At 30.5% G+C, this 21,444-nt stretch overlaps 3 protein-coding genes across 3 annotated transcripts; 1 reads left to right on the forward strand and 2 right to left on the reverse strand.

Moving 5' to 3' along the window:
• Positions 1 to 2,744: 2,744 nt before the first annotated feature.
• Positions 2,745 to 3,671, forward strand: LOC125817432 (uncharacterized). Its single transcript, XM_049496968.1, has one exon. It carries the CDS (start codon positions 2,770 to 2,772, stop codon positions 3,637 to 3,639), a length of 870 nt encoding a protein of 289 aa, XP_049352925.1. The 5' UTR covers positions 2,745 to 2,769; the 3' UTR covers positions 3,640 to 3,671.
• A 3,178-nt stretch (positions 3,672 to 6,849) lies between these two features.
• On the reverse strand, positions 6,850 to 8,447 carry LOC125817688 (F-box/kelch-repeat protein At1g16250-like). The gene is made up of 2 exons (XM_049497241.1): positions 7,985 to 8,447; positions 6,850 to 7,385 (listed from the first exon to the last, which is right to left on the reverse strand). The coding sequence occupies exons 1-2, from the start codon at positions 8,445 to 8,447 to the stop codon at positions 6,850 to 6,852; spliced, it is 999 nt and encodes a 332-aa protein (XP_049353198.1).
• Positions 8,448 to 14,337: 5,890 nt separating this feature from the next.
• Positions 14,338 to 19,649, reverse strand: LOC125817568 (indole-3-acetic acid-amido synthetase GH3.10-like). Its single transcript, XM_049497113.1, has 5 exons — positions 19,231 to 19,649; positions 18,550 to 18,651; positions 16,613 to 17,004; positions 15,496 to 15,945; positions 14,338 to 14,904 (listed from the first exon to the last, which is right to left on the reverse strand). Exons 1-5 carry the CDS (start codon positions 19,545 to 19,547, stop codon positions 14,363 to 14,365), a joined length of 1,803 nt encoding a protein of 600 aa, XP_049353070.1. The 5' UTR covers positions 19,548 to 19,649; the 3' UTR covers positions 14,338 to 14,362.
• Between the last annotated feature and the right edge of the window lie 1,795 nt (positions 19,650 to 21,444).

Here is a 21,444-nt window from a genome sequence, read left to right on the forward strand (position 1 = left end):
AAATATATATCTCAATGAAAACTTGATGTTCACACAACATTTTTTGAGATTGAAAAGCTTAGGTAGCCATCTGACTCTTGCTTCCTCCAAGAGAAGAGAGGTGAAAAAAGAAGAAGATGTAAGTATTCAAAAGTCTGATGGGCTATTTGCCTTGTGTAAGCTGTTGTTATAGCTAATAATCTCATGCAGTTGTACATTAACTTAATGTAATTATTCTTTCAATATTGATTTTACTTTGCCATACATAAGCATCACAACTTGATTCTACTTGGTTGAAATTTGTTGATGTTGCCCATTTTTTTCATGCAAGGAGGATTTCTTAGGTTACTTTTTGCATTCAGTTTGTTTTTTTGGTTTCTCGCTCGGTATATATGATACTCATTTAGGGGTCTGTCAACTGATTAAATTTAAATTTGTGCATTTCACGACCCATTTTTGGGGGAAGTTTTGGTATTCCACACTCTTGTTTCTTTTCTTAATTTGGCCAATTCAATCTCTTGGCGCTTCTATGAAACGGTTTTACAATATCATTTTTGTGGTTGTCAATTTGTCAATGGAAATCCATTTGAATTGAGTAGTAGTTGTCAAATGGAATGTTGGAATTGTCATTTAAAAAAGTAAAGTTGCTTTTGGGGGTAAACTAGTGGAGGATTGTGGACCCTTGTAATAGTAGTAAATACATCCCAAAAGAGGAACAAAAAATCCTCCTGAAATAATGCTTGGAAAATAACTTTTTAGTTTAATTGTTTCAATTTATGCGATTCATTTTTTCATGTAGTCAATTTCAAAAAATAATAACATATATAATTTAGTTTTGAAATTCTCATTTTATCAATGAAATAATTTATAGTCATAGAAATATCTACCATTCATTTTAAATTAGAAATTTTTTTGTATTAAGTCAAACTACGTCGGGACTCGGGAGTAATGGTTTTGAAGTCATGAAATTGTATGTTTACAGTATCTGTGAACCACCGCTATATTTGGCTCTAAATTAGCATCATTAAAAAAAAGTTATACTATATACAATTAGGGGACCCCTCAAAATCTAGCAATCAATTCAAATCAGTCCAAAAGTTTAATTATTTAATTGTCTTAAAAAACAATGTTTCTCTTAATACGCCTTAATGGAACTTTGTTTCTCATATTTCCCTACAATGATTACCTACTTTTCCATCTTTTTAATTAAACCACCTTTTTAATTAAGCCTTAATAGACTTTTTAACCTTTGTTGCTTTATCTAGCATTTAATGAATGAAAGCTGGAAAACATAGGGTAGGTAGTAGGTAAATAGCTTCACGAATATCACAAGAGATCTTTTACTAGACAAGAATCCAATGGTGATAACTTTTTAATTTTAAGTTTAGACGCTGTCAAACTGATTTGTATCGTTTGATTAAAATCGAACTTCTTATATACTTTTTGTGTTGTAGACTTTTATCGTAGCAATCACTAAAAGATAATCCTTACTAAATATAATTTAGTGTGTTCAAACACTTTTTGAGGCTAAATTTACTAAAACATATAGACTATTATGCAACAAAATCTTTTGTCCCCATTTAGAACAATGTCAGAGCCAACATTTTTATTAAAGAGATTCAAAATATGAAGAAGTAAAAACAGAAAAAAATTGAATACATAAAATATCATTTAAATCATGTAAGAACAAAATAATTTTCTATCGAAGGGATTCAATGAACACCTCGATCGTACCTGAATCCGCCATCTGATTTAGAACACAACAAACATCTCCTGCCCATTCAAAAAGTCTTTCATTCAAACCAAGCCCCACATACATAACATCAAAATAAAGAACAAAGCATGAGCCAAAAGTATAACCAGGCCCCTGCCTGCCTCCACAAAATTGAAGGGGTCAAAAGTATAATATTTTTCTTTATAATTCAATTATTTTTAATTTTTAATTTTTAATCATAAGATAAAAGTGAAGTGTTATTTCATTTAGCAATATTAAGACACTTAAATCAGGACATAGGGATCATTAATCAACCTTCTAATATGAATGAAGTCCCTCTAAAAAAATGTCACTTCATTAAAAAAGGATTTAAAAGCATTTTTTACATTATCTTTTTATTTGTTTAATAAATATTCAACGTGCTTATAAATTAAATCAGTCAAAAATTATAAATTGGTCACCTCTAATATATAATTTTTAAGTTTATAAACATTTTTAGTTTAACAAAAGTTTTTACTATTTTATCATTAATATTTTTAAAATATATTTCCCAAAATAAAACATCTTTTTCATTCCATATCTGTTGTTTCTCCTTCTCTTTACAAAAGATACTACTCCATTAAATTTGTTTGTTTTTTTGGTAAAATTTTAAAGAATATTTTAAATAAGAAGTACCTTATCATAACTTTTTACCAAACAATTTTATTACTTATTATCAATTTCAACATTCTATTCAAACTATTAACTGTTTATTTATTAAAAAATCTATTTCCACACTTGAAACTTATAACTTATAGCTATTTACAATCAACTAATCTAAACCGGTTCTTAGTCAACTTCTTTTTGTCCTAAACTATTTTCATTTAATTTAATAATAATAATAATAATAATAATAATATACTGCTACACAACTTTTGCTAATTTCAACAATTTATTAAAAAAAATAAAAAAGTTAAAAACTGAAAAAAGTAAAGTAATAGGACCATTTTTTTTTTGCCTCTATATTTGGCCTTTCTTGTCTACTGTCGACTATACCTTCATTCAATTTCTTTCGCAAAAGTTTCCATTTTTCCAAAATGGGCTGCTGTTTCAGCTCCACCAGAAAACGCCACCGCTTGTCGCCGCCGTGTTCCGCCGTGAAAGGCCGAGATCCACCGCCATTGGAGGAAGAAACTGTCAAAGAAGTTCTTTCTGAAACACCCATTCCCAAACCCCCCCACCCCTCACCACCAAAAGTCCTAATCGACGACAAAGTAGCTGACTTTCCTCCAGTCAAAATTGAATCAACGGCTGTCGTTAAACCCAGAGAAGAAATCAAGTTTGAATCAGCGGTTGTTGTTAAACCCAGAGATGAAATGAAGTTTGAATCGACGGCTGTGATGAAACCTGAAGTGTCTGAAGAGCCTTCGGAGATGTGTAGCTTTACTGAAAGCTATTCCACGACGGCGACGGTGACGGAGAAGAGAGAGGAAGATGGGGAAGTAACTCAGAGGTCACCGATTAGAGTACATAGGAAGAGGCAAAACACTGGAGATCTCAACGGAGTTAGAGAGAGAAGCTTTCGGTCTCAGACGGGAAGATCGGCGCCATCTCCGGAGAAAAGAAGGTCGCCGGCTACGTCAAGGGGAGTACAGGGGAGGGGAATGCCGCAACAGAGGCGAAATGTGGGACCCCCAAATGGGACCCGACGAGCTCCCACCGACAATGGGGTTCGACGGTCGAATTCTCCGGCGACACGTGGAACGGTGGATGCACGTCGGAATGTGAGAAACAGAAGTCCGGCGGCGCGTGAAACAGAAAAACCTGGTAATCTATCGCCGGCGAGAAACGCCGAGAACGAGGTAAGTAGTAGTAAAACTGAAAAATCCAAAGAAGAAGTTCCGCCGGAAACCGGCGAGTCACTTGAAAATCCTCTGGTTTCTATGGAATGCTTCATTTTTCTGTAGGCGAAAGGAAGAAGAAAACAAAAACGTCGTCGTTTAAGCTGTTAAATCTTGAAGGAGGAGTATGTCACTATTTTGGTAAACTATGGGGTGAAAAATTCACATTTTGTAAATATAAGGTAGTATAATGTAATAGTACTAACTTGATTTTACTCTCAAATGTGACATATTTAATTTTGTTCAAATCATTATTTGTCATGATTTTTACTTGTTTCATAAGTCTTTCATGTCATGATAATTGATATAACTTGAAGACAAAATAAGGACAAAAAATTTATGTTAATTTGGGATGTTATAATATGTTGTTCAATTGAACTTATTTAAAATAAATATTTATAAAACTTTTACTTATTTTTTTCATCATATATCTATGAAAATATTGAGTTTGATGGAATTTGTATATGCGCTAATACTACCAAATAGTCGTTTGGTACATGAGCTAAGATGGGATATTCAAGAATTAAACTTGAGATTAATGTTGTATTTGGTTGACGGTCAATACAAATTTAATCCTAACTCATCCAATTCCATTGAATTTGAAATTATATATTTTATTTCAAGTTCTAGGTGGGTTAAATAACCCAAGAAGAGTTATGATCACATAATAATTTAATCTACATATCAAACGATCCTTAAAATAGCAACAAAGTTAGAAGGATAAGTATGGATTCAGCAAAACCTAGCAAGTTTAATTTAAACTATGCTTGTATTAAGAAATTTACTATGTATATATAAATATTAAATTTAAAATTCAATTACGAAATATGATATAGCTATGGCCTATGTTAAAATTTAAAATCTATAAAATTAACATTTTAGCTCCGCCCCTTACCAGGCTAAAGGCATGTGGATGTGAAAAAGCAAAAAAAAGTGATTTTTGGTGTTAGTGAAAGGTTATTGAGATTGTCATCCAAATGGAGATTTGTGAATGTGCAGCTTCTGTTCCCTCCTTGGGATGAATTTTTTTCTTTTTTTCTATGAACATGCCTGTTGTATTTTATTGTTGTATATTGTTAATTAAATTGCATTTCTAATTTATAGGGTTTTAATATAAATGTTTTAAAGATTGCAATTTTGCATGCTCATGCACAAATCTTGTGAGATATGTCATTGGGAAGATAACTTTAACTTGTGTTGCAAAAATGACAAGAAAATGATAGGTCAACACTCAACACTAGATTGTCCTCATTTGATCCAATTATTTTGTTTTGTCATCCTGGCTAGGGTATCGTAATAGGGTCCGACTAATTCAAATTCAAATCGTGTCAAGTCCATTACAGAAGAAAACACTCTTTATATATTCAAAAGTTCAAACTCGAAATTTTTGATTTAAACCTAATGAACCCTATTCATTTCATCATAGTTTTTAGACATAATACACAAATATGTCATTTAACTTGACGTCATTTTATATTTATACCTTTAACTTTAAAAGTGTAAACAAGTAGATACTTAAATTTGTAAAAAGTTGAACAAATAGACACATAGAATCTATGTGACATTATACATGTAGGACACCATGCAAGTCAAAAAATTCCATCTAAAATGCCACATATAATGTGTTTGTCTATTTATTCAATTTTATACAAATTTAGCTGTCTATTTATGCATATCTAAAATTGGAGAACATATATATAAGCTGAAGCCAAATTAAAAGATAAATTTATATATTATGCCTTATTTTTTTAGGTCTCATTTGATCCAATTGTTGTTTAGTGGAAAAAGGACATAGTTATTGTTTACTGTCTTTGTCCACATGAATGAAGTTGTAGGCCACTTCAATAAATGGGGCTTCCCATTGGGTCCTCTTAGATTCTTGCTTTAGAAAATAAAATTTATAAATTTAAAATTTTAATTCCGTCTCTCATATTCTACGGAAAAAAATGAATAAATTTCGTCATATGAAAAGTATCAAAGACTTCTCTAGATCGAAATAAAAAAAAACATACTATAGTACTCCACACTCATAAAAAAATGATAGAATTAAAGGGAACAGTTCCTTCCACTTACTAGAAATCCACACGCTTCACAAAACCCAATGAAATAGTACTCCTCCATGAAATTTGAAATGGACAAGAGGGAAGAAAAAGAAATAAATTCCGCCGTTTACTTTTACTTGTCAACACACCTAAATTAAATGTACATTTTATCATAACATTCATATTAATTCATGTGTAATATTTAATAATAGGAATAAAACATGAAAAATAAATTATATTCTCTTGATACACTAAAGTAGACAAGTAGAAACAATTTTTTCAAGTATAATAGACGAGTAAAAATAAACGATAAAGAGTGTATGATGTAAGCATTGTTGGTAGAGGGTATTCTCTGATATTTATAATTCAACACGAAGGTCCTTTTACAGATACATTGACGAACATCAAATGAAAGAGACTAATATCATCAACATGAATAAATGTCTTCACCTTTCTACTCACAAGGGATAAGCTATTATTGTTCATTGTTTTAAAATAAGTATCATTCGAATAAAATTCATATTCATGTATACAAAAAAATTAATAAATATAATGGTTAGTTTATTAAAGTATCTATATTTAATAAATTTCTCTTAAAAATTGAACACTTTTAAGAAAATAAAGTATAAGTATATACTTGGAAAAAACATACTACTAATTTTTACCCCTAAGGTGATACTTTATTTTGGAATAATGACATATGTCGACATGCTTTCATCTGCTTACTAAGATTATCACAAATTATTAATGCGTGCATTTTATTATTGTGAAGATATTCCCCCACGGCACATCTAAAATATGGGGCCAAAAATTGTGGAGGAGCAAGATTTGAAGCGGTGATTGCTAAAAGAATAGAATATTCCCAACTTTCGCTTCTGAAAGATTTTGAAATAATTGTGCCACAATTGAGCGTTTCTACTTATACAAATATTACTTTAGGAAAAATTAAATTGATTATTCAAACGTATACTCGTTTTTTGTTTTATACTTATATTTTATTCATACAGTCCTGACATTTTGTCCACTAACAAAATTCGATCGATGATCCACTATACGTATTGCGATTCATTAATTTTACAGACATAAACAATATATATCAAGATCTACAATCAAATTTATCGAAACAATATATATATATACCAATCGTTAATTTCTTTATATTTGACTCGAATAAGTTCTTATTCTATTTATATGTAACTATATTTTCTTCAAATTCTCCTCCAAAAAAAGTGAATTAATCAATTCTAAGAACACAGCAATGAGTACAAAGTTCCTTCTCTCCTTCTTCCTCTATTGGTTCAAAAGCTCTCCAACCATTACCAATTGCTGATGTGTTGAACACGTGGACTTCAGTCCTCGTCATCGATATCTCGCCAGCTGGCATCCTGTATCCAGCTAAGAAGTATAGCTGAGTCCCTATAGGTGCCATTGTACAAAATATTCTTTGCATAGGTGGCGGCTTTGCCACCGTGGCATCTGACGTGGATATTGGTGAATTTGAACCATCCACTACATTCCATATATTTAAATTTTCATCATAGGCTTCAATATGTCCTTTCCATGCCTTTAAACAATCACCTGAACTGAATAATTTTCCATCAACATTTACTATTTGATTAGGTGGAACATCTAGGTCCCACATTCTTGCCACGTACTCCCAATTTTGCTGATGTGGATCGTACAGCTCAGCAGAACTTCTTTCCATGATATATGGTCCTTGGCTGTCACTATTTCCTCTTTTAGCGAATCCTCCCACCACATAAATTTTACCTAATAAGAAAAATAGAAAGACAGTGAGTCGTGGTTTATCGGAAATTGTCTTCCTATCTCACACAAAGTAAGAATAACTAAGATATGTATATATATACTCCATTTTTTCAAACCCCATCTATGAGATCACACTAGTATATTTGATTGTGTAAATATTTCTTGGTATAATACATAAATATGCCCCCTTAACTTGGTTTCAGCTAACACCTACGCCCTCCAATTTTAGGAAGTAGCCACTTAAACTTGTATAAAATTGAACAAGTAAATACATGCGTCATACGTGGAATAATACATGTAAGATGACACATAGGACACAAAATTGTCATATAGGACGCCATGTTGGACGAATATGTCTATTTATTCAATTTTATACGAGTTTAAAAATTTATTTGCATGCATAAATGTCAATAACGGCCAAGTTAAATGATACGTTTATGTATTATGTCATATTTCTTATATCGTAAGTTTGTATAAGTAAGTCCTGGGTATGAAGAATTCTGCGGTGCGCGATCTAGATATAGTCTAGACTCCAATGCGGGTTTCGAACACTGGATAAATAATAAAAAAAAGACTTGCGTTAGAAAACTAGTCAACATTACCTTGCCATGCCACAGCAACAGACTTGTACCTCAAAGTACTCATATTTGGTAATGATTCCCATTCATCTTTTACAGGATCATAAATCTCAGCAGAAGAGGTACCTTCAGCACTATCCAACGTTGTTTGTCCACCTGCAACATAAATTTTACCATCTTTACAAGTACACGCAAAATTATACCTAGGCATAATTAAACGTGCACAAGTTGACCAAGTATCCACACGCGTATCATATTTAAGCACCGAAGAACGTACACCTCCTAGCCTCATTTCTTGAATATAATTATCGTCAGGTCCATCACCAAAAGCTTTATAATAATGTCGTCCTCCTATTACATAAATTGTTTCGCCAATTGAAACCATGGCGAAACTTTTTATCACTTGGTTCTCTAGAAGGCCTGGAATTGTAGTGAGTCGATGCCAGGAATTTGTTGAAGGGCGGTAACATGATATCCAATTCGACATGTTTATGTTAGGTGTATAGTCTTTTCCACAAAAAGAAGCGTAAATTCGATAATATTGATCATTATTTTCTTGAGATAATCGAGTAGGGTTTCGTGAAGGAGATGAAATCGAACCCATGTTAATTAATAATAAATGTATATTTGCTTATTTTTCTTGGAAGAAAGGGAGCCTTTTTAAGTGTGACATTGGGTGAAATATATAAGAAAAATTATTGCCTTGTTGGAGTTTATTCCTATGGACTTCTTGTTGCTATGGATGGTAATTAACGTATTATATATATATATATATATATATATATATATATATATATATATATATATGCATTGCAATTCATCTCCATTGGAAAGTTAAAAGCCTTAGATTAGTTCAAGGTTTTTTAGTTTGTGCTAGACCTTGATATTTTCACTTGCACAAGGAGCGTTTATACTAATTTTATTTATGTTTTTATATCCTCGAGAGTTGGTACATGAAATATGGATAATAATCTCAGGGATACATTTTGGAATTAACTTTTATTTCATGTTTGCTTTGGATATTAGTTAATTTTGGGATAAACTTTTATACTAAAACGGTGCAATTAGCTATATGTTCCATTTAGAAAATGGGATATATATATCTAATCCAATAAAATACCTATCATTGTAATTTGTACCAAACGATGAGTTAATAGATTAGGTAAATCTTCTTGTTTATTTAATTATACATTAGTTTTCTTTACTTTTTAAGTCTTTGGTTTAGGGAATTGTCATTTGCTCAAACAAATGAAGTGAGACCTCAAGGAATATGATTTATGGTGACACAATAAATCTATAACTTATTATTTACAAATTTTAAAAGCTCTCATTTTAAACATCTTTACATAAATTAGAATGAACGAACTAGCAAGGCACAAAACTACTCTCTAGAAACAAATTAAAATTACAAAACTACACTCGGCTTGTCTCTCTCTGTGAAATAACATTACCGCAAGATAATTTATACGAAACCCAAAAATATGTATATTAGTTAAATCATTTTGGAAATAAGAAGTTGCAAGATTAATTTCTGACCTTTTCATGGGGTATAATGTAATTAGTTAGTGGAGTATGAATGTAAATATGTATATGTTTATAATTATTTTGTTTTTATGGGGTATTTGCTTAGTTTCCTCTTTTTTATTTGGCCCGTGGCCCGGCCCAACTCACATCGCTCAAGCCCTACATGCTACTGGGCTTTCCCGGGCTTGGCTAACAATCTCTATTTTTAAATGGGCCTTAAAAATCTTAGACCAACTCTATCAAATCACAGGTTAGGTCAGGCTGGCCCAACAACTTAATCCCTATTGACGACTCTACATTTTACTTGTTCAATTTAGAAAGCATGAACATTATATTATTATTCCCCCCTTTCTATCCTTAGTATCATTATTGTTATTATTATTTAATTAAACATATTACGCGGTTAAGCAAACTTATACTACTTAATTACTTATCATAGTTATAGTTTGCTATAATTGTCACTCCCAATTAACATTAACCATTAATTACGTGGGCTGACTTCGAGGTTGTATAATTAGGCACGTTTGTATATGTATAATTCACCACATTGTATAATTCGCAATTAACAATTCTTTGTTTGATTTGTATTTGTATACAATGGTTTGTATTTATATATAACGATGATTTTCTTTGGTTTTTTCAGTTTTGTCATCATATACATTCAATCTTTTTGTGTATAACTTTTTAAAGTTTGTATAAATGTGTAGTTTTTGGATTTTGTATAATATAATTTATATAATGTAATTTGTATAATATATTTTGTATAATTATTTAAAGTTCATATGTTTGTGTTTGTATCAATTCGTTATTTCGAGTTTTATTATATTTGTATAATTTCAGACTTTATATTACTCAATTATACAAAAACATGCGAATTATACAAATGTACCTGCGAATTATACAAATTATTGTCCTCTCTCGGTCGCCTCTCTCCTCCCTCCCCCAATCTGGCTAGCTTCTCTCCTCCCTTCTCCGAATCTCTCTCGCCAGAATATACAAATACAGATGTATAATAAACAATTATCTAACCGATATACATATACAATTCACCTCTCTCCCCTCTTTGCCCTCTCTCGCTCGTCTCTCTCCTCCCTCTCCAGTCTCGCTCGCCACTCTCCTCCCTATAACATGTAGCTACGAATTATAATTAACAAATTATAGCTATAGAGCATAATTAGGCTATTTTTGAATAACTATATGCAAAATTTCCAAAAAAGTAAAATCTGTACACAAATAGGTTCAGCGCATACAATCAAGACCCAAATTAAACAAAACAAAACAAAACAACACAAGAAATCAAATTAGAAAAGTTGAAAATGACGGACAATCCTAGAGAGAGGAAACCAAAGAGGTAACTGAAGCATCTGTCGAAGTTCATGTACAGAGGTTCCTCTTCATCGATGATGGTGAAATTCAATATCAGATGAACTCAGAGCTATGAATCCACAGTTGAATACCTCATCGCCATCGATTTAAAGCTTTTCATCCTAAAAGCTCTATTAGGTGACTTTTGACATCTTAAATTAGTTTTCTTTTCTTAGATCTATCATTCAATGGGTTAGATCCTACAACTGAGATTGATATCACCATCAAATTTTAAATCCTTAAAAGATTAACTAATTTTTTTGCGGTTTCTACATAAAATAGGAATTACGTAAGCTTCCTGTACAGTTAGTCTAACTGATTGTCGATGCATCGAGCCTTTCTTCTTCAGTAGCCAAAAGAGGTAACTTTGAAACCTTTACTTAGTAGTATTAAATAACTATGTTAAATAGTATTAGTCAAATTTAAAATTTTAAAGTATCATAAATGGCGATTTAGGGCAATTTTCAGCCTTTATTAATCAAGAATCTTTAGTAAAGATAAGTAAATTACTCCCTAACTTGGTATTTTGATTTTTAGGCCTTAGGGGGAAAAATCTGGGTTAATAAGGATTTCTGGATGTAAGACCTTGTGCTATTCTTCAGAATGATTAGTTTTGATTTATTTACCATAATTCACTAGGTAACTATGAGATTGGTAGTTCTAAGTGAATTAAAGGTGGAAAATTCCTTGATTAATTAGGTGAGAAAATCACGACTTTGACATGTGCTTTGGTATTATGATATAATCTGGGAATATATAAGCCATTTGTGATTATATTGTTTTGTATTTTGTTATTATTTCAGATCGAGAACAAGATAAACTTCACAATAGGAGGCGAAGTTCGCGATCAGACTTGGGGCCCAGGTAAGCTAGGCTAAACTGAGTAGTTAGAATTTTCTTCTATTTCATAATATTTTTGTAGATTGACGGTAGGTTTCATGCCTGGACCTTTGGGCACAGAGTCTAGATGGTTGGAAACGTGTTAGTTATTGCTGTTTTTAGGACAAAAAATATATTGGGTAGGTAATGATTATTCTCAGAAATAAAGAAGGAATTCTCAGAAATGAATGTGTACTCATAATGGGGTCCAACATCGACCTTTTGTTGTAATGATTGATGTATAGTGTAATCTTAAGTATTAAGAAATAATTTGGGGGAATTAGTAAACTATTGTTAAGGCTAAAACATGAAAAATATAAATTTTTCTCTTTGATATACTAAAAAAATGACAATTAAAAATAAAAAAATAAAAGTGGATGAAGGAAGTAATTAATTTATTTTATCTTTTTTATTTTTTAATTTATTACGAAACCCAAATCAATTATATGAGCCATATACTCCCTCCGTCCATAATTGTTTGTCAGGATAAGGTCATGCACACCTCTCAAGGAAAATTTAATAGAAGATGTAATTTGACTAATATAACCCTACTATACCAAGAATACCAAAGGTCTACATAACTTTTCAATTGAACTACACTATCATTAAGGGCAGAATTGGAAAAAGGTGATTAATTGTTCTTGATTGTTTAAATTGACAATTAATCTTGGACATCTATTTTTAGTATACCTGTCAAATAATTGTGGACGGAGGGAGTATTAAGTAATTTTAATGGAAAGGGGCCTAAAGTGTCGTTAAACTATGGGAGGTGGTATATATTTACCAGCCATCAATCTTATGAGTGTGGATCGTTAGAAATAAAAGTATTTTTGAGCCAAAAGGTTGACACCATGAATATTTGGACGCCGAAAGATGGATGAAGAATGAATTTATTCTAATTCAGATAGTTAGGGGGCATTTTAGGCCCTTCTCCGTTAATAAAAAGGGATAATCTTTCTTGGTAAATGGGTTATTTCCTCAAAATTCTATTTTGTTGTACTCTCCAAGAAATGGCCACCATTTGCATCTTCAATTTCTTATTCAAATTGAAAGAAGACAAGATGCTGTTGAAGTTTTTAATCGTTAAAGAGTAGTAAAGTAAAGATTAAAGCCTATAATCAATTTAAGCAAATAGATTACTCATATTATAATCAAATCAATGCTAGAAAACTATATGTGCATTGAAAGCCAATTAGTCTCTAAATTTTTTTCTTTTCTTTTTTGAAAAAGAAAGAAATACAGGAAAAAACAATTTTTTTGAGCCGAGAGTCTATCGAAAACAATTTCTCAATCCCAAAATCAATTGAGACTTTACCATGGATATATATGATATGTTATGTTGTTGTTTTTGGGTATTGAACATCCAACTAGCTAGGCCACTTAATACAATAGGTTGAGAATCTTCGTTTGGATTAACTTACAAAAAGTAGCTTTTAAGTAAAAAAAATAAAAAAAATCAAATTTAAATGACTTTTAAGTCAAAAAATAAAAAGTAAGGGGAGACATACTTTTGATTTTTAACTTTTTAAAGTCATTTTAAACTTAAAATAAGTTATTTTTAACCTTGTAAAACCCTTTAAAAAACTAAAAATGACTTCAAAGTATGTTTGATTAACTTTTACACCAATCCAAACATACTCTAAAAAGCAATAAAATCGGATCCTTTAGGAATGAATATTACTAAGAGTTTGTTTGGACTGATCAACTTAAAAGTTAGTCAAATATATTTTTTAGTCATTTTTAACTTTTGACAGTGTTTGACAAAGTTAAAAGTAACTTTAAAAAAGTTGAAAGTTAAAAGTAGGTATACTCTCCTATTTTTAATTTTTTAACTTAAAAGTTACTAAAGTTTGACTTTTTAAAAACTATTTTTAAAAAACTATTTTTTTAAAGTTAACCAAACGGGCTCTAATCATAAATGTGTAATATTTTACTAGGGTTATTAAACAAAGGAAAAAACATGAAGAGATATATTAAAGTCTTTATATACATAAATTCATTATTTGAAAGAACCATATTAAAATTAAAATATTATCCTGAATCTAATTAATATGTTATATATATAACAATACATAGGTGCTGTAGGATGACTTTATAGCCACTTAATTACTTTGGATATGCTAGAAAAATTGTTTTGTTTAAACCAAATTGGACACCTAAATTTAGAAGGAAAGTGAATAAAAAAAATACTACATTTAGCTCCTAGTGATGTAACAGTTGTGTTAACATTATAAGCTTTAACATGCTTAATCTATAAAATTATATCTAATCACGTACAATTTTATATAGCAATGTAGTAAAAGAAATACTATATTTAACTCGTTTCTACTATGTCTCGTGGATATCCAACGTTAATGTGAATCACGTGATACATAAATATTGAAAGTGTCTAAATGATCATTTTGTAAGTTTGTTAGAGTGTTCAATTGAAACAATAGAAATGAGTAAAAGTTAGAGTGTTTAGTTGTCAATTGAAACCAAGATGTTGACGGCGACTAATAAGGTTAATTATTCAATATTTTAAAGTTTAAGTTATTTTTGAATGAACTAAAAATAAAAATATATCACATAAATTAAGATGTCACGAATCGTGAATACATATCAACTGAATAATCACCACATTATTCTAATTTATCACCCATAAGCTGTGCTATAAAACCTCTTAATGGTACAAACATTAAGGATTTTTAGTAACGCTTTGTTGCTAGTGCATCTAGGAGTTTTGAACTGACTCAATGCAGCCCCATTTCCTATGTAATATTCCAATATTTTCTTGAAAGTGCCTTTCTCTACAATGCATAGCTCTAATGGACCAATTGATTTTGTTCTTCTTGACACAACATAACCATGATCTACAAACGAAGCATCCATATCTCTACAACACTCATCGAGTACCTTTTCATCGATTTCCCCTTTGATTTCCCAATAAATCACATAGTGACCGGGTTGCTTTGTCACATTTGCATGGCTCGTGAAATCTACTAGCTCGGCTCGGCTTGTGCCCTTGCTTAGTATCTGTGAGCCTCTCTCCACTACTAACTGGAGGTCTTTTTCAGTGTTCTTATCGATGTTTACTGTTAATATCAGGTTTCTCCTGCATATGAAGTTGAGTTTAGGGGTTTTATTGTAAAAACCATCCACTTCTACCACATCCCCTAATCTATATCTATAAAGACCTGCAAGTAGCGGTTCAAATAGTTAAAAGAGAATTCAATGAAGTATACAAAGTAGAAATGATGATAATATAAAATAGGAATTAGTTATTTATAAAACTAGTTGTTAATATGTCGTTGAATAGAATTAGTCTCAATTTTGTGTTGTTCAACGACATAAGTGGAAGGCGGACTCATGATTTGAAAGAGTAATTGAAGCACCAGTACTGGTCTATGGCTAAAAATAAAGTCGTGTTTAATATTTGTGCACACTAAAGGACCATTTGTGCACCATATGCCAACATAACCAATTATTCAATCTTTGTGAATGAGGGTGTTGGTCAAAATATATACCTCATATTTAATATATATTATTATTATGTTTTTTTTGACGGGGCACGTGAGTCATGCGACCCCTTACCCTAAGGGTAGGTCCGCTTCTGTATGTAATTAAGTACTAAAATTTCATAAATATTTAATTTTGAACTATAATTTCATAAGTACACAAAAATCTTAAATGTTGGACTCATAAATTTTAATTATGAATCTGATATGTGATATTTATATGCATGTAGTAACAAAGTTGACAAAATAAATAGAGTATATTTTACGTACCTGTAAAAGTTGTTAGGACGATTTCATATTGCTGTCCACTCTTGACTTGACACAAGGGCATAGGATTACCTTCTATGTAATCATCATTTGTTGAAGTAATATTTCCATTTTGGTAATTATAATTTAACTTGTGCCTAAAAAGGGGTATAAACTCAAAGTAAGAAAAAGTTGGTACAACTGCAAAAGTAACTTTTTCTGGTGGATTAGATGGATCCACATTAACTCCAATCCAACTTTCAGTGGATCCATAATCAGCACTCACTAGAGGTAATTCCCCTGCATAATGTCTTAATTTTGTTAAATATGGCAGCATTGATCCTGTCATTATCGAGTAAACATACTTAGCATTTGGCCATAATTTTGGGATTATGCTAAACCAATCTGCCCTTTCTAGCTCCACACAAATTGATTCAATTCTTGAAGCCAACTCTGGATTAGGCTGAGTGATATCTGTTGAACACATAATGAAATAATTAAAAATGTATTATTTTTGTAATAGTTTAAACTTTTAAAATGAGATAATAACATACTTCAGTATTCATATAGCATAACTGTTTAAGTTTCAAAGTCGCTCATTATTAAAAAAAAATAATTCACTTGCTAGACCAAAGAAGAAAGAGTGAGACACGTAAGGGGCGAGTTGAAGACATAATGAAGTAATTAAAAATGTATTTTTTTTCATAACAATTTAAGCTTAGTAACATGTATACTTCAACGTTGATATCAGAGTAGACTAATAGTTTTCTGTTCAAGTCTCACTGCCACTCATTATTAAAAAGAATGTTTACGTACTAAGCCAAAGAAGAAAGAGTGCGGCACGTGAAGAGGTGTGTTGAAGACATATATAATGAAGTAATTAAAAATGTACTTTCTTCAACAAGTTCAAGCTTTTAGATAAGATGTCAAACATACTATAACATTGCAAACTAATTAATGATCTTATGTTCAACTCTCAATGTCACTCATTATATTTTAAAAAGAATTTTTATGTGTTAGGCCAAAGAAGAAAGAGTGGGGCATGTGAGGGTCGGGGGTGTACATGTACAACACATAACAAAGTAATTAAAAATGCACCCTCTTTAACTGTTTAAACTTTTAGATGAGATAATAACGATACCTGACACGGATTTTCGGACTTTATCTATGTTGATTCTTGAGCTAAGACTACCTTCCCTTATGTCATGGCACAATTCCTTCCACATTTCTTCAAATGATCTAAATGCTTCAACTATGCTATAAGCAAAAGTTGATGTAACAAATTCAACTTCATGTGAAAAATATAAGCCAAGAAGGAGGTGACAATATGTTGATTGTTTATAATCTCCACATGAAATAACTTCTTCAGGGCTACAAGTAAATGACTTTGTTTGTTGTTGTTTAATCTTGAATTCATCACTAGCATAATAGTGTGTTGTGGCTGTTCCTGCTGTTATTCCTCCTTTTGTTTTACATTGTTTGCTACTGTATATAAATTCAAGAATTCTTCCTCCTCTTCTTATTGGATATATCCTGTGACACCCCACCATGCAAAAATAAGACAAAAATCAGTAAAATTTAAGAATAATTAACTCATGATCGAAAAGATTTTGTTTGGTCAAAATTTCAAAATCTGCTTTGCAGAAAAAAAATAATACTATATTAGGGAATAATATTTTAAATATAGCAATTATTTTGAAAAACACATCTGCGATATGATTAATAACAATTTATGTCTGACCAAGATATCAAAAGTGTTATGGAAATAAGCTATTATTTTTGCGCTCCGAAAAGCAGTGTCTGCTATTACTTAAAAAAATTATGTTTTAAACTAAAAGCTTGATCAAATAATTCAACAATAATCCAAGATATCAAAAGTGTTTATGGAGATAAGCTATTATTTTCACGCTATGAAAAACAGTATCGCTATTACTCAAATTTTTTATGTTTTTACGTAAAAGCTTGCTCAAATAATTCAACAACAATTTATGTCTGACCATGATATCAAAAGTGTAATGGAGATAAGCTATTATTTTCACGATCTAAAAAATAGCGTCTGCTATTACTCAAAATAGTTATGTTTTTACTTTAAAGCTTGATCAAATAATTCAACAACAATTTATGTCTTGATCAAGATATCAAAAGTGTTTTCGGAGAAAAGTTATTCTTTTCACGCTCTGAAAAATAGTTTATGCTATTACTCAAAAAACTTATGTTTTGCCTAAAAGCTTAATCAAATAATTCAACAACCATTTATGTCTGACCATGATATCAAAAGTGTAATGGAGATAAGCTATTATTTTCACGATCTAAAAAATAGCGTCTGCTATTACTCAAAATAGTTATGTTTTTACTTTAAAGCTTGATCAAATAATTCAACAACAATTTATGTCTTGATCAAGATATCAAAAGTGTTTTCGGAGAAAAGTTATTCTTTTCACGCTCTGAAAAATAGTTTATGCTATTACTCAAAAAACTTATGTTTTGCCTAAAAGCTTAATCAAATAATTCAACAACCATTTATGTCTGACCATGATATCAAAAGTGTAATGGAGATAAGCTATTATTTTCACGATCTAAAAAATAGCGTCTGCTATTACTCAAAATACTTATGTTTTTACTTTAAAGGTTGATCAAATAATTCAACAACAATTTATGTCTTGATCAAGATATCAAAAGTGTTTTCGGAGAAAAGTTATTCTTTTCACGCTCTGAAAAATAGTTTATGCTATTACTCAAAAAACTTATGTTTTGCCTAAAAGCTTAATCAAATAATTCAACAACCATTTATGTCTGACCAAGATATCATAAGTGTTTTCCGAGAAAAGTTATTCTTTTCATGCTTTGAAAAATAGTTTCTGCTATTACTCAAAATACTTATGTTTTTCCTAAAAGCTTGACCAAACAACTTAATTCTCTAAAACAAACACTTATACCAATATTAGAACAACAATTTATGCTTAACCAAAGTTCCAAAAATATTTCTTTTTCAGCTTCCAAAAACACTTATTTTTAATTTCACTAAAAACTAATTGATCAAACACTTAAAAATCTCCAAAACTTGTATATTCATCATACCTTGATCTATATGCTGCAGCCAACTTGAAAATCTGAAGAGTAGTTTGAGAGCTATGTTGTGTAAAGGGCACAAATTTTTGTCTTCCCTCTGTGGTTCCAGAACTAAACATAGTTTCCACAACCAATAAAATATCATTAAAGGCATATAGGTTAAAACAAACTTCAACTTTTATTTAGAAAAAATAATAATTGCTGGGGTCTCTCATTTTATTGCATTATTACTTAGTCCCTATTACTTAATTATTAGTGAAAGAAACAAAGTAATTTGATTGCCAAATTAAGGCCCAAAAGTATGCTCCACAATTAAAGTAAACATGTATAAACTAAGGAGAACAAAAATACTATAAAATAAATAAATTTATTAGCTACATTGCTCTTTGCCTAACAGTTTTGTCATGATAATCCGTCGTTGAATAAGATTAGTGACGATTTTTGTTGTTTAGCTACAAAGATTTCCGTCGCTAATTCATGTTACTTCTTTTTTCTTTTGAGGGGTAGAGGGGGATTTGGTGTTATTGGAAGCTCCACCAATAAGGTGAAGGTGTGGACAACTCTTCAACTGAGCTACGTAAACGCTCCATTATAGAAAGAAGGTGTGGATAACTCTCCAACTGAGCTACACGCCCCACTATAGAAAGCGTGATTTCAAAGGAAAGGTGGACAAATTAAAAAAAACCTCACCTTAAGGATAGATTAGTAATGGGTTGTTGAGTGAGTAGAGGAGTTGTATCTCCATCAGCAATTCTCTTTGTAAAAGGCTCAATATCTGCATGGGAAGCAAGAGGGACTAAAGAAGCATAAATTGACTCCAATACATTTTCATCAATTTCTTCAATTTTAATATCTCCAATCCATTTCTTGAGATACTCCACCCCATGGTTTAGTTCGAGAATTCGCCGAAGCGTCCGCCGTTGTACAGCGGCGGAATCCTCAGCGACTTCATCGAACCATCCTATGATGTCTGTTTCTATTTTATTCTTACAATTAATATTCATCATATTTTGTTAGGCCAAGGGGGCATGCAGCCAGCAGGAAGGAATAATATGTAATGTTGTTGAAAAAATAATAAAACTATATAGTATAATATAATGTTGTTGTTGGGAAAGGATTTGCATTATTTGTTTGCTTTTAAAAAAAAATTGACTACACATGACTAGACAACTGTTTATATTGGAATTATTTAGAAGCTAGCTAGCTAGCTGTCAACACAAAAAAATTAAAGTCTCACTTATATTGGAATTAATTACTTCATCTATAAAAATGATATTCCTTAGGTTTCACTTTTTTTAAGTTATAGTTTTGATTGGACACTAAATTCAAAAAAAGTTGAAGATTTGTTTTATAGTAATGAAATATATCATAAGAATATGTTATTCCTTTCTAAATGAACTAATAACAAAATGGGGGGAGGGAGGAAGGATGTTTCTTTCTAACGAGATTAGGGCATGACAGAGCTCCTCATTATGAAAAGTATTTCAAAGTATATATAGTTGATATTGAATTTTCTTGACTATAACTTATGTTTACTTTTTTATTCTAAATCATCTTAGTTGAAAATCTTGATTCTGCTTCTGACATATGCCTACAAGTTTGTCAGTCAGCACCCAATAACTTTGATTCTAATCTTATTTATGTATGTATTAATAAATAATTAATTCAAACTCCAATAATCTACCTTTTCTAAAATTCAAAATTACTCATAGTTAGTCGTCAATCAATAAGTAGAGCAAATCGAGTCAATATTTTGAGTTAATGAACTCTCAATTATTTATACACATTAAAAAAAATAGAATACAAACATATAGATTTAGCTCCCCTCCATTACACTTTCTCTCCATTTCGTCAAGTACACTTTTAGATGAGAGACATGTGTCCTATTCAATTTTTAAAGGTCAAGATTATAGTATATTAATTAGCATTATAACCATAGTTAAGTTAACAAATTTTGGTAAACTATTCTCCAAATTTGGTAAGAACAAAATATTCCACATAAATTTTTATATCCATTAATATCATTATTTTCATCTTATATCTTTTTTATTTAAATATTAAACTATGCGATATTTAAGATGAGAATCGACCAAAAAAAAATTTGTGCCAATAAAATTTATTTTTGAAATATTATGTTGAGAAACAAAAAAGAAGGTGAAAAATTATCAATGTTGACAAAAATTATAAAATAAAAGAACGGGAAATAAAAATAATAATAAAAAAGTTGAGATGTATCAAGATTATAAATGTGAAATATCAAAATTCTAAAGTTTAGGAGAAAGTGTTGCTGCTGTGTTTGAAGAAGAAAAAAAAAGAAATATATATGTTTTTAAAAAATATTCTTTTATCTTCTTCGTTATTTTTTGGGAATTTTGAAAACATATTTAAAGCCAAAATATTTTTGAATATTGTTATTTATCACGCTAAATAAAAATATTGTTAGATTCATGTTCTACTTTTTAATTTTTGAATATAAAAATATAAGATGAAATTAATGATATTAATAAATATTAAATTTGCGGGGAATATTTTTTTTTATCAAATTTGGAGAATAATTTTCCAAAAGAATTGTTGACTTAACAATGTTTATGATACTTATTAATATACTATAATCTTAAACTTTAAAAATTAAATCAAACACATGTCTTTCAAGTCTCATCTAGAAGTGTACTTGACGAAATGGAGGAAAAGTGTAATAGGGTATCAAGTTTCTAGATTATGCAGCCACATGCATTATGAAATATCACTGTCTCCAAAAATAGAGCAACCCCCCAAATCTCTTAAAAAAGAAATGTGTACGAATTCTTTATGAACGTAGAATTTTTCTTTCATCAGATTTCTTTTAGGAATTGGATGGAGATAAGAGTATCTATAGTATAGATATGGACCAAGAACCATAAATTT

The sequence above is a fragment of the Solanum verrucosum genome, unplaced genomic scaffold, assembly GCF_900185275.1.
Source record: "Solanum verrucosum unplaced genomic scaffold, falcon-dt-bn FXZP01000280.1, whole genome shotgun sequence".
In the NCBI taxonomy this organism is placed as follows: domain Eukaryota; kingdom Viridiplantae; phylum Streptophyta; class Magnoliopsida; order Solanales; family Solanaceae; genus Solanum; species Solanum verrucosum.